We start from the raw sequence: 14,486 nt of genomic DNA, 5'->3' as shown, positions 1-14,486 counted from the left end.
CTGACATTCTGGTGGGGGAGGGGCAAAGGTTAGGTAACTTAAAAACAGGCATGAGAATGATGGATAGCCATTAAGTGTCGGGAAAGAAATGTGCTCTCTGTTAGAGACCACTTTCCCCCAATGGGGGAAAGTACACAGAACTTAGGCCATAGAAAAATTATTTGGCCCATAATAAGAACGAAGAAGACCCAACAAGATAGGAAGAAAACAGAAGAATACAGTCAGAAAAGCCACAAGGAGGAGCATCTGGGCGGCTCAGTCAGTTAAGCGTCCGACTTCGGCTCGGGTCATGATCTCACAGTCCGTGGGTTTGAGCCCCGTGTCGGGCTCTGTGCTGACACCTCAGAGCCTGGACCCTGCTTCACATTCTGTGTGTCCCACTCTCTCTGCCCCTCCCCTGCTCGCATTCTCTTTGTCTCTCTCTCAAAAATAAATAAACATTAAAAAAATAAATTAAGAAAAAAACCCAGAAAAGTCAAAAGGAGATAGTGATTCAAGGAGAGAATAGGTGGTGGGGTTGGCTGTTTGAGATGAAGGAAATTTCATCTAGAAGAATGTCTATTAGACTTAACAGCTGGAGGTCACCGATGACTTTGACAAGTGCAATTTCATGGTAATGTGGAGAAGAAAGCCAGCCTGAAGAATATGTGGCCAATCCTGAGAGGTTTTAGTATGAAGAAGAAGAGAGAGACCAGGCATTTGTCAGAGATGGAACACTTTGAAACACGGACAAAAGGAGTTAAAGCAGGTATGTGTGTTGTTGAGGCCAGAGTGCTAAATTGAGGCAGACAGGCGGTGCTTCGTACCCTGAGTCAGGCCTGCTGTGGAACTGAAGGCAGTCCGGGGCTTCCGAGCACTCTGTGGGAGGCAGGTCTATTAGCCTGACTACTGCTGAGGGCCGGACTAAGATGTGTTGGTGCTGTCCTTTCTAGAACCTTCTTTCTGGTCATTACAGCTCAGCCTTTGTGAACCACTCTCAGACTTTTGATAGCCAAGGGATTATACTCATATAATAAAAGACATTAATTAGCCTCCCTGTGAGGCACAACACCATGATTCCCAAATACATACCCTTTACAAACATACGCCTTCAACAAAGATTTCTCACTCCAGCTTCCAAATACAGTTTAAGTAGAGATTTTTTTTATCAAGTTTTACTTTTGCAGTCAGTTCTATAAGAGTAGAGTACCTATACCAAAAGCGAATATATTTTTTTCAGACAATACTAATTATCCCATATCCCATTTCCCTCATTACTCCCTCCCATTCCCGTACCTGACCTGGTTATTAAGCAATGATTTTAATTATTAATTCCATTCCACAGATTAGGAAATCTAGCCACACAAATGCTGTTTGTCTGAGGTTACAATGTAGCCAGTAGGAGAAATCTTAGAAAGTGGGTATCTGCAGTTTCATTAAGAAAACGGGTAACACAATTTGGTTCTACACCTAAAAAAGGGCAGGTGGATTTCTTTCATGTTTTCCTTTTTTAATAAAAGGAGGGAAGAGGAGAGGAGGAGAAAAGTTAAGTGTCTACACTCTTCCAACTGTTTTGGTCTAGAACTATTCTGGACATCAATCTAGTGGATATAAAATATCACAGAGCAAATTACCCTTAATGTGCATTTCTACTAATGAAAAATAACAAAAAGGGATATAGGCAGGACAGCCAGATAATAGCCTTTGTCTTGCAAACTATTTAACTAAAGTATTTGATGTTGAAAAATCATTAAGTATGGACTTTTCTATACATTTTATGAATATCCAAATAACATTATAAATGTATGAAATAAATGTAACTGTAAAAGTGTAAGACAATTTTCTAAATAAACACAAAAGGATTTTCATATGAATAACAACAGACTCTAAGTTTTAAAGAATAAAAAGTATCATAAGTTCAACCATCTATCTACAGTAAGACACACAATCATGTAACTGGCCTTCCCTCCAATCTCCCAAATGACTCAGGATCAAAAGACCTTTACTTACAGATCATTGGAAAGGACCAACCATGCACTGAAGGTCAGAAAATAGGAACCCTAGACACTAGGTGGGCAACCTGTCAGGGCCTCTGTTTACTCATCTATAAGGTGTAAGGGTTAGAATAAATGATGTCCATGACCTTCCCACTGCTGACATTTTGGAAGCCATATTTGAAAGTCTGCTTTATTTGAAAAGAGGGAAATTTTTATGTTATTTATGAAATGGGCCCATCTCTAACTGGAGAGAGGCCTCAGGGAGGCAGTTCTCTCTCCAAGAACTTCCTAAGTTATCAGCGATATACTTCCTGAAACCCAAATGGCAAACCAGATCCTAGAGCAATTTGCATGTGCATATCAGGAGAAGCATACATGAAGAAAACACCCTCTCAATCTCAATTACAGAAATTCCACACCCCAGTTCTTCAGAGTAGGAAGCATTTAAATGTTCCTAAGAAAGCACAATCTTACCTGGAACCAAGAGACAAAGAAGGAACTTGAAGAGTATCCCTTTTAAGGTTTCTTATTAATCATTTTAAAAGTACATGAAAAGAAGAATTTAAGTGGCTTTGGAAAATGCACCAACTGTAAGATTTTCAAGAAGTGACTTGTTAAAATTTAGTCCTCTACGCATGCTTAGGGATTTTACATAAATCTGCTCAGTGTCAATATATTAATGTACAACCTCTCAAAGTATACCATGTGATATGACTGCATGTTATTCAAGGTAAAAGAATTCTGAGGTTCAGTTTTTAATACACTGCCTTTCTTCTCAGAGGACTTCTCAGAGCCTTCAGAAGACTAATAGAAATTTAGAGTTCCTAGAAGAAAGAAAGAAAGAAAGAAAGAAAGAAAGAAAGAAAGAAAGAAAGAAAGAAAGAAATTTAGAGTTCTCAAAAAGAAAAAAAGAAAAGAAAGAAATTTAGAGTTCTCAAAAAAAAATTTAGAGTCCTCAAAAAAAAAAAAAAAAGGAAATTTAGAGTTCTCAAAAAAAAAAAAGAAAGAAAGAAATTTAGAGTTCTCAAAAGAAAGGCCTTTGCAGTGTTTTCCTGCTTATGAAAAGCACGGAACACTTTATAGGAATAACATTCTGTGAAACGCAGTTTATAAAATTCTGTATCGGGGTTGATGAGAAATCTATAATCTAAACAGGAAGATTAAGAGAAGGCCTCCTCCAGTCTTTTCTTACTGCAACAGATATGCATACAATAAAGACACTGTCATTTCAGAACACTGATCTTCTCTAAACAGTAGACAAGCTTCAAAGAGTGAGTGATACATGAAAATCCTTGAAAATTAAAAACATTTTTCAAAAAAGACTCTTAACTTGGCCATGATATAGTATGATGTCTTTATTTCCATTTTGACTAACACGATGAAGGAGACACTGGCGGGGGGGGGGGGGGGCAGGAGTCAAAAAAGAGAGTAGGGAGAGAAAAAACAATCATTCCATTAAAAAAAAAAATGGATTTATTAGCTACGTGAAGAAACAGCAATTGCACTGGGCCGTGTCCGCATGGTATATAATGTTCTCCAGCTGGGTTAATTACAGTGTTCTAAATTATTAGCGATCGTAAATTCTAAGAATCCGTACAAAAAGACAAGACTATGATCCAGGCTTTGGAAAAATATTCATGGGAAAACTATTAGAAGGAAAAGCAAATTAAGCTGCCTCCTCCTTTCATAAAAAACTATTCTCTAACAGCCAGCACTGGAACGTGGTCTCAAGTCCTTGGCTGAAACTAGGCATAGGAATCTGACTGGGGCCCAAGTTGGGGGTCAAACGCTACCTAGCTATTAATTCAATGTCGTAGAACGGAAGAATACGGGGGACTCTTTCCTAACATGCACGCAAGTGTAGCAGATAAAAGAGGGAATACCAAGACTCTAAAATGAACTTTAGAGACAAACACTGTACATAGTCAAATAACAGCATACAAAGTAATGGAAAGACTGAAATAGCTTAAGCTGAGAAAAAAAAAAAGTTTGTTATATTTGAGAAATAAATATTCATAGTCCCCTAGCTACTAAAATTTTGAGTAGAATTCCTGACGAGACAATGTGTCTTTAGTAAATATGAAAGTGATGCTACAGGATCTTGGTCAAAAATTGCACTGAAATTGAAATTTTAACGGAAGGATTTTTAAAGATGCATCTTCTCTCTCTACAGCAAGGGTTCATGCACCCTGTGATGTGACTGGCCGGAGATGCGGATACAATCTGAGCCCACACAGACCGGGTGGAAGCTAATCGGACTTTGTGGCAAATGAACTCACGACCCAGACCTCATTAGTCATGATCTAACCAACTGAGTCTGTGAGCCATAGAAAATTCATGTTGACATGAGGTATTTACTTGGAATCATTTCTGTATCTAAATGGGCTTTGTAGTTTTAGGAAGTCAACTTTAGACATGTTGTTTTTCCAAGAGTCTGTGAATGAATGAATTCACCGATCTCGCATCTACCTACGGTGTGGATGACCCTAACGGCAGTGGTGGGGTAGTTTTAAAAATGTACAAGGCAACAGGCAGAATTCAGGGTCAAAAACACGAGTGGAAAACATAAAAAGAATAACCACAGTGCTTAATGTTACAGCAATAACTGAAGTTTACTGTTTCCTATTTATAACAATGCGACACGAAGCGCTTTTGAAAAAAGAACTATCTGCATTTCATAGATGAAAACAGTGAGGCGGGTTGTGTAACTTTCACGAAGCCACATACCAGTAATCTCTCCGCCTTACCTTGGACCAGTGATGAAAAACTGTGTTAGACACCGTCTCAATACCCATTCCAATTGCCCCTTTTCCCCTGCTGCCTTCTACCATACACACGGAAGCTACAGGCCAGTCTTCCCAGACTCCCTTGCAGCTAACCACCACTTTGTGACACGATTAAGATATAAGGCAAGGGACAGAAACAAAAGAGAGCTGGACGTTTCTGGGAAAGCCTCCCATGTGCTTGTGTGTGACATATATACACATATAAATATATAAATACACACACACACACACACACACACACACACACACACACACACATCCTCTTTTTCCTGTCTGAAATGTAGATATGATGATTGCAACCGAAGCAGACATCTCACAGACATACCAGAAAATTGTGGCCCTGATATTCTGCTGTGGCCCTGATTGCTGCGAAACTGATGTCAGCAATAGACTAAAGGAAGCACAGTTCTGGATGTTTCTAGAGGATCATCTCCTATGGTCTTTTGGTAGCTTACCTCTAGATTGGCTCAGCAGATCTGAGTTAATCATGTTGCAAGACAAGGCTGATGGCAGAGTGTTTCACAGGCACCAATCCCCACTAAGAAAGCCATCTGTCCCTACTACATACTCACTACCCCTGCTCCCTGGAAATACCTCACTCTGCGAGGCCAGACATCTACCAGAGCAATTCCCATGGTGTAGCCGGGTCCAGTTATGCTCCCTCTGCTATCTGTCAGCTTGTAAGGTTTTCTCCAATAAGCCTTTGTATTTGCACCGTGTCATGCTCGTGATTTGCACAATATGCTACCTTTGGACTTCCTATGACCTGACAAAAATAAAAGCCCTGATATTTTCAGACTTCTATTTGTCAGATTTGCTGGGATTCTCCGCTGACAGAATGCTGTAATATATGTATGATAAAATGCTACCGAAATAAGACAGTAGAGTGGTAACTTAGCCCTCCACTGCAGGGGAGGTGGTTTGTTAAGGCTTTGCCTAGGATGCCTTTACTCTGGGGCTCTCATGACAGATAAACCACAGGCACGAATGAAATGACAATACAACTGAGTGACCTCCAGCAGTGTCTAGAAACCCCTAACATTTTCCCTGGTAGAATACAAGTCCAATAGACGCAGGTGTATCTATTTTTTTGGTGAAAATGCCAACAGTCCTGTGGGTGTAGGGTAGAGATTCTAAAAGCAGGCTCCATCCAGGAGGCCCTGGTCCCACACAACAAACAGGTAAGAAACAGCCAGTGTCTACAATATGTAAAGAGTTACAGATTCGCTGGACCAGAGAAATTCACGGACCCTTTATTAGGTGCCAATCACCTCAACAGATGTAGAGAAAACAACAAAATGACAACAGTTCCCCTTCGGAAAGATTTCTTCCCGGCTCGGTGCCGGAAGTGAAAGTCGGGGTACAGTGTTGTCCATACCCTAAAGGGAGAGGACAAACTAACTGTAGTGGAGAGTGAGGGTCCGTGTCACAAGGCGGGGGAGGTGATGAATCAGCCGATAAAGATCACACGAGGCTCCGCGTTGGGGGACTGGATAGAAGGCAGAGAAAACTGCATGTCCAGAAACAGGCACGGAAGGGTAATATCTGGGGAAAGATGCACAAAGCTGGTTGTTCCCAGGACAGGTGGGACAGGAAGCTGGACACGAAGGAATGGGGTGAATGTCAAGGGGGAGAGCTGAATTTTATTTCATAGGTAATGGAGGGGTTAAGGCAGCGGGAATGTGGCTAAAAGCGATGAGAACAGAGAAATGAGTCAAGATCAGTGAAGAGCTTTCAGTTTTCTATCGGCTATTGTCTACCAGGCCTTGTGTTAGTTGCTGTAACTGTATTTCCTCAAATCCCCACGACAACTCTTAGTAGGGTGAGATTACCATCCTCCCACCTTCCAGGGAAGAAGAATAAAAAGTCATGGCTTAGTCACGACTATAAAACTCGTACAGAGTTAAACTAGGGTTCTAAGTTGTTTTGTTACAATAGCAAGAGGTAACATTAACCGAACTCCCGCCACACGTCATGCACTCTTCTGGTGTTCGATTTATTGCGGTGGGAAAAAAAAAGAAGAGAGGGACAAAAATCCCTGCCCTTGTGGAGGTTATAGGTTGATGTCCTGGGAACCCACAAAACCAGGAGGTGCAGCAAGAATAAAGAAAGCATAGGTTCTCAACTTGGGGCACACCAACATAGAAGGGAGGCGGGCAGAAGAGAATGAGACAACTTGAATTCATTTCAGGGACACGCAGAGATTCAACAGATTCCAGATAAACACTCAAGTGGTAAATGAAAACAATACTGGTGACCTGTAATAGTTCTTAGTCTCTTTACCTATAACACCTTAAATCTTAATCCAAGTGGCTGAAAAACACAATTGGTATAAATTTACAAATTTACATTGTTGTTGCTGCAAAGGTGATGAGTTCGAGGGGAAGAGGGGGCGGACAGGAAGGGGGCAAGGACAAGTTCAGACAGGAAAAACAGATGTGAGTATCAGGTATTCTTATGGAGTTTAACAAATGCCCCAAAAAACTAAGGTCCTCGTTGTGTATTGGTTTACGGACAAAAACATACACAAATCCACCTTACTTATAAAAACAACAAGTATAGGTTTTACAAGGTAGTAAGAAGATACGGAAATCACCAACAAGAGTATACAGTTTTGTCATCCTATTGAAAACCATTCAAAGGCCTAACACTTTTCATAATTTGAAATATTCCACTGAGATGAAGTGAGAAGGAAAATCAACACACATTCTTAACAGACACAGACTATTCTCTAAACATCAGTCTAATCTCAATAACTCTGTTCTGGTAAAAAAAAAAAAATACTGTGAAAACAAGGGAACCATTTGGGAATAGTGGGATGTGTCAAAGAGTACCATTTCTCTCTAACCAAGCGGGAGAATTGAAAATACTCCCCCACACACACTTACATTGCTCCATTGGTATAGACAGTATCGCTTCCTTCCACATACTGCACCTGGGCTGGGTACACATGTTGTACCTGCTGTACGGTCTGGACCTGCTGTACCTGGAAAACAAATATTAGGAGCACCGTAAGAAGCAGATACAACAGAACACACAGCTACGGCATTAGATTTGCCTCAAGGATTTCTCTGGGGTGTTAAAACCTAGGAGCTTCAAGGTAAGGGCACGTTGGGTCCAAATCAACCGAAGCAATTATGTTGGATACGTTCTACACCATTTCTGCAGGTGTAGGTTGCGGACGTACGTACTCCAAATATTTAGGGTGAAAAAATCTGGAAGCTCCTCACTTATTTTGATGATTTGTGAAGTTCTCTTCAGTCGGTCTGCTAAAGCTAAGTTCATTTTTCAATTTAAAAAATTCACGGGACACCTGGCTGGCTTAGTCAGCAGAGCATACGACTCTTGATCTCGGGGTCATGGGTTGGAGCGCCGGGTTGGGCATAGAGACGACTTCCAAAAAATTAAAAGATAAAATGAAATAATTCACGACGGCAAATTTCATACACTCAAATGTAGAAAAAATACTACCATAAACCCCCTGGGCTCATCAAGATAAATAACTGCTACCAGCCCTCCCCTTTTAACCCCTTACAGGATTATTTAAAAGCAAGTGCAGAGATTTTTATCACTTCACTGGGAAAGATTTCATTTGGCTTCTGAGAGAGAAGGGCTATTTTTAACATGAACACGATACTAGTATTACATATAAAACATTAACAATTCTAGGATATCATCTAAAATCCAGTCATTGTTAGATTCTAACTATTCCAACTTGAGCAAACCCAACTGTAATGTATAAACTGTATTTTGTATATTAGATATGTAACATAGAAATTCATTTTCATTTTAAAATTTCACTTGGGTTTGCTCAAGTCAGGATCCAAACAAGGTCTGCATATTATATTTGGTTTATATTTCCTATCGTTCTCCTCTAATCTCTAACAATCTCCCATCCTTCTTATCCTTGACTATTACTTATTGAAGAAACTGGATTATTTGTCTTGTAGAATTTCTAGAATTCAAGACTTGGCTGATAGCATCCCTGAGGTGTCATTTAATAAATTCCTCTATCTCCCATATGACCTATAAACTGGTAGTTAGACTGAGGGCCTTGCACGGGTTCAATATTTGAAAAGCTGTGTACTACCTATCACGTCACATCAGGTGCTGACAACTGGCTGTCTCTCCTTCCGCAGTGTGACATATACTCGGTGGGGTCAGGTGTGGTCAGCTACATCCACTCATCCTCTTCATGTTTTACCTGACAATATTAGTAGCCAGTGATGATCGTTTTCTAGGGCTAGTTTTGCAATTCATAAAGGCTATAACTTTGGTAGTCTGATTCTATTATTCCTTCTTCATGTATTAGTAGACTTCCATAAAGAAATTCCCCTCATTCATTATCTGGTTGCTTTGAAAGAAGGTTCGTATAGGAAGAAGATAAATACTCGATTCTTCTTCTTAGTAGTACTCAGAATAAGGATTTATTGCTCCCTTCCAAGGTAAGCAATGTGGTTTGGGGGCGGTTTGGTCTGTATCTTCATGATTCTTGGCTGTTAAGCATATCTGATGTTTTTCAATCACACCAGGGTTTTGGTGTGGGGGGAGGGGGAGCAGTAAATTGTCCCTTCTCTTGACCCATGGTAGTCCCTTCAAACCGGATTCTGGATCTCGTGACATGATCACAGTAATCTTTCTTACCTCCCTTGCTTTCTGCTGTGATAAGATATTCTAGACTTATCTCTTACATTTTCTGTCCTAGATCTAGAAGCAACCATCTCTTCCAACAGCCTGGTTCCTAGTAGTTAGGAGTAATGTAAATACGTAAAAACTGCTTAGGAAGGCAATTTACAAACAGACAAACCATTTGCAAACTCTGTGATTTCGTCTATTTCTATGTCTATTTACCCACGGAAAAGTTGCTGGACAGTATTATTAAAAGATACTGTTTATAAGAGCAAAAAGTTAGAAGGGAAAACCTCAATGTCTGAAAAGCAGAGTGATTAATTAGAAGAAAACCCTTCTGTAGATTATATGGCTAATGTTAAAAAACAAAACCGGATTCAAATTGATACGTAAGAGCTCTAACATGTTATCACGTAAAAAAAGTACATTGCAAAACAAAGCTTGCAGAATTTCTTTATGTTTAAAAATATGCATATATCTAATTTGTGTGGACATGCATATATAAATGTATACAAGTATATAAAGGAAAACAGCAAGGATTCACATCAAACTCCCAAAAATGGTTACTCTGTTGAGTGACATAAAATGAGACGGGAGAGGTGAGGTAACTAGCGTCTTTTATTCTGCATATTTATATTACTCTTGGAAATTGTAAAATGAAAATGAATTCCTATGTTTCATACATAATATATAAAATACATCAATCAATATGTGGAAGAAGGACTTCCAATTCTGGCTATGATGAAATAAATACTACTGGAAATGCCCTCCCCACACCAAACAAGAAGGAAGCTGGACACAATATGTAAAACAATGTTTTCAGTCATTTGAGAAAAGACATCATAACAGCATGATCCTTCAAAAGTAGAGAAACAAACAAGGTCACCCTTTAACGATCCCAGCTTTTGAAATGGAGGCATTTCCCAGACTGCTGAGCGGGGAAGGGAGGAACCAAGTAGAGCACTGTGATCTCACTAAGGGGAGGAGACAGCTATCAGAACTGGGGAGGTTGGGGCAGCTGAAATTTGGGAGCACCAGCAGAGAGCACATTAAGCAGAGAAAGAGATCCAGAAATACTGAAAGAGATCGCCTCAAGTCTGATGCTGAATATGAAACTGCACACGTGTAGGGCACAGAGATATTCAGGTTCTAACCAGACAGAGTGAGGTGACCTTATTGAACATCCAGGGCATTCTGTAGAAACACCAGAAGAGCAAAGCCCCAGTAGTCGGGCTTAACTAGCTCTAGAGTAAGACTACTTCAGGGCCATCTTATTAAAACCGAGAAATAAGCCTTGAAAAGATCCAGGTGATTCACTTAACTGCCTATACAAAACAAAGTTTAAAGCTTTAAAAGGAAGACAGCAAAATCCAGACATACAAAACTATAAGAATCAAAATGTCTAGTACCCAATAAAAAATGACTAGACATGGGAAGGAGCAGGAAAATGTGACTTACAAATAGGGGGAAAAAAAATCAATCAATAGAAACAGATATAGAGGGGCGCCTGGATGGCTCAGTCAGTTAAGCGTCTGACTTCGGCTCAGGTCATGATCTCACGGTCCGTGAGTTCGAGCCCCGCATCAGGCGCTGTGCTGACAGCTCAGGGCCTGGCGCCTGCTTCGGTTTCTACGTCTCCCTCTCTCTGTGACCCTCCCCCGTTCATGCTCTGTTTCTCTCTGTCTCAAAAAATAAATAAACATTAAAAAAATTTTTTTTAAAAGAAAGAAACAGATAATAGAAATGAAAGAGAGGAAGGGGCAGAGACTTTAAGATAGTTATAAATAGAAAAGATTTAAAGGAAAGCACAAGTATGATGAGAAAAAAAGAAAGAAGCTATGCGGAACCAAGTAGAATACTGAAAAGTACAAGTTGAAAGACATAATATCTGAAGAGAAAATTTCACTCACCGGGTTTAAGAGCAGACTATATAATGAAGAGGGAAAGACCAATTTGAAAATCTAGCAATAAAAACTATCTTCCATGAAGAAGAGAGACAACAAAAGAAATGAGGAACAGAGAATCAGTGAACAATGGGACAGCATGAAATGGTCAAACATAATGCAATTGGAGTCACAGAAGAACAGAAAACATAAGTTGAAGAAAGAGCAGCAGAAACTTTTCCATATTTGATTCAAACTGTAAACACGCAGATCTAAGCTCACTATACACAAATATATAGACAAAGAAAACCACATCAAAGTATATCACCACTAAAAGTGTTAGAAATAGGGGTGCCTGGGTGGCTCGGTCAATTGAGCGTCCAACTCTGGTTCGGGTGACGATCTCGCGGTCTGTGAGTTGAAGCCCCGCGTCGGGCTCTGTGCTGACAGCTCGGAGCCTGGAACCTGCTTTGGATTCTGTGTCTCCCTCTCTTTCTCTCTCTCTGTCCCTCCCCTGCTTGCACTCTGCTCTCTCTCTCTCTCTCTCAAGTAAATAAGCATTAAAAAAAAATACTTTAAATAAATAAATAATAAAAGTGCTAGAAATCAATTGTAAGGAGAAAAATTTTTAAGCAGGCAGGAAAAGGACACATTGTAAACAGGACATCACATATGAGAAGGAGTGGAAGATCCCCAGTTAGAAATAACGCACGCACAAGCCAAATGACATCTTTAAAGGCGTGAGGAGAAAAAATCTCAACCTAGACTTCCATAGCCAGGGAGGTGTCCCACCAAAATGAAGCAGAAATCTTTTTTCAGGCAAAAGCTGAGCAAATTCCTCTCCAGCAGACCGACCTCTGGTGGAGCTAATGACAAAGGAAGTTTTTAGAGCTGAAGAAAAATAAAACAGATGGAAACTGGGGTCTATACAAAGGAAATGAGGGTCACTAGATGTAACGGGTTTGCAGGCAAGTTAAAGTGTTTCTCCTTTGTTTCCTCATCTTTTAATTTCTATAAAATATAACTGACTATGTAAATATGATAACAACGTGTAATGGAGTTCGCCACAGATGTAGAAGTGAAATGTACGTATCACTAAAATAGCACAAAGGACAGAAGTGGGAAACGAAAATAGGCTTTCGTAATATTCTTTATGTTAAGTGGTATAATGTTACATGAACACAGGTTATGACAAACTATGATAAGTACCAAAAATCCTGGAACAAATATTAAATTTAAAAAATAGTATAGCCAACAGTGGAGATGAAATGTAATAGTGAAAAACATTTAATGCATCCAAGAGAAGGCAGAAGCAGAGGAAATGGAAGAGCAAATGGAACAAGTAGGAAAAAAATAACAAGATGCTAGAATTAAATGCAACCATATTGATAATCATAGTCAATATTCAACTTTTGAATCTCGATTGTCAGAATAGGTAGACGTGTGAAACCCAACTATATGCTCTCCATCAGAACACACTTTAGACATACAGAGACAGAAAGGTTAAAAAAAAAAAAACCCAAAAGAATACAGAAAAGATAAACTTTGCAAAGAGCAATCATAAGAAAAATGGAGCAGTTCTATTAGTATCAGCCAAGGTAGATTTCCAGACAAAGAAAATAACTGAAGATAAAGAGGACTATTTCATCCATAAAATTCTCAAGAAGAAATATCCTGTGTTTGCATCTAAGAACAGAGTTTCAAAATACATGAAGAAAACCAGAGAGAATTGAAAGGAGAAATAGGCAACCCACAGTCACAACTGGAGATTTCAACATCCTTCTCTCCACAGTTGACAAGAAAGACAGAAAATCAGGAAGGACACTCAAGTTATCAACCGACCTGACCTAATGGCTTTCACACGGGCATCCGCAGAATAGCAGCGAGCTACTCACGCTTGCTAGTGTATGTGAGTAGGAAGCATGAAAGCTGGAATGCTGAAAAAGAAAACAAACCCTAACCAATCTAAAAGAATTAAAGCAAGAGAGTAAATTCTTTGAGCAAAAGAAGAATTCAATTTGAAGTCAATGATGGAAAGGTATGTGGAAAACACTCAAAAGATGTATATGAAGAACAAAAAATACACTTTAGCCTACAGAGTCACGGAGAGAAAACTCACGAGAGAAATTTAAAACTATTTGCAGTTGAATGACGATGAAAATACAATCCATGGAAAGCTGTGGAGTGCAGGTACAGCCAGGCGTCAAGGGAAATTTATAGTTTTACATATTTTTATTAGGGAAAAAAATCTCCAATGTAATAGATCTAAAGTTTCAACTTGAAGACGCTAGAAAATAAAGAACAAATTAAACTTCAGTAAGGAGGAGAAAGGAAATAAAGGGCAAACAATCAATGAAACAGACACCTGAAAAACAATAGAAAAAAAATCAATGAAATTTTAAACATGAAAGTAGTTTTAGGAGAAAAGTAAAGAAGACAAACTATGAATACTAGGAATGAAAGAGGAAATGCACCCGAAAGACAAAAAGAAAAATGGATAATAAAGACAACTTAATGTCAACAAATTCAACTACTTGGATTAAATGGAGAAAGTCCTTTAAAGACAAAATACCAGGGTGACTGGGTGGCTCAGTGGGTTGAACGTCAGCTCGGGTCGTAATCTCACAAACTCCTGAGTTCCAGTCCCACGACGGGCTCTGTGCCGACAGCTCAGAGCCTGGAGCCTGCTTCGGATTCTTGTGTCTCCCTCTCTCTGCCCACCCCCGCCCCCACTCAGGGTCTGTCTCTGTCTCAAAAATAAATATAAACATTAAAAAAAAAAATTAAAAAAAAGATGGGGAAACCAGCATCCTACAAGCATTTCATCACCATTCCCAGTAAGAGTATTTTCCATTCATCTTGGTGAAGTCTATTAAATGTCACCTTTTACTGCCTACCGTATCAAAGTTCTTGGGGAAAGGAAAAAGATGATCAAATAAATTCTACAGGAAATTAATTGTCTTTTAACTTCACTGTCTTTCTCAAAAGAAATTCAGTTGCATTTCCAAAGACAAATGTTTTTCACCACTTTCGAATTGTGATGAACAACAAAGAGGTGAAAATGTGAACTGCAAAGAGATGGACAAGGTAGAATTAGGAACAATGAACTATTTCTATAGTGAACTGTTCAATGAATAGAATTGACCTTGAGCTAATTTCTGAAAGGTTACCTAGTACGCCAGAATGTTGGCAGTAATGAGGTCTAACTACAG

At 39.4% G+C, this 14,486-nt stretch overlaps 1 protein-coding gene across 4 annotated transcripts in view; it reads right to left on the bottom strand.

Annotated features, from left to right (window-relative positions):
• RFX3 (regulatory factor X3) overlaps window positions 1–14,486 on the bottom strand; it is a 295,133-nt gene that overhangs the window by 117,946 nt on the left and 162,701 nt on the right. For all 4 annotated transcript variants that reach the window (XR_004344373.1, XM_030294372.1, XM_030294370.1 and 1 more), the window contains exon 3: window positions 7,651–7,748. Coding sequence is in view for 3 of the 4 variants with exons in the window: in XM_030294372.1 (XP_030150232.1) it covers window positions 7,651–7,748 (98 nt within the window). In the remaining variant the exon portion in view is untranslated. The remainder of the gene's footprint in view (window positions 1–7,650; window positions 7,749–14,486) is intronic.

This window comes from Lynx canadensis, chromosome D4 (genome assembly GCF_007474595.2).
Source record: "Lynx canadensis isolate LIC74 chromosome D4, mLynCan4.pri.v2, whole genome shotgun sequence".
Taxonomy (NCBI): Eukaryota; Metazoa; Chordata; class Mammalia; order Carnivora; family Felidae; genus Lynx; species Lynx canadensis.
Note: the sequence above shows the minus strand (reverse complement) of the source record. Positions and strands in the feature narration are given on the sequence as shown.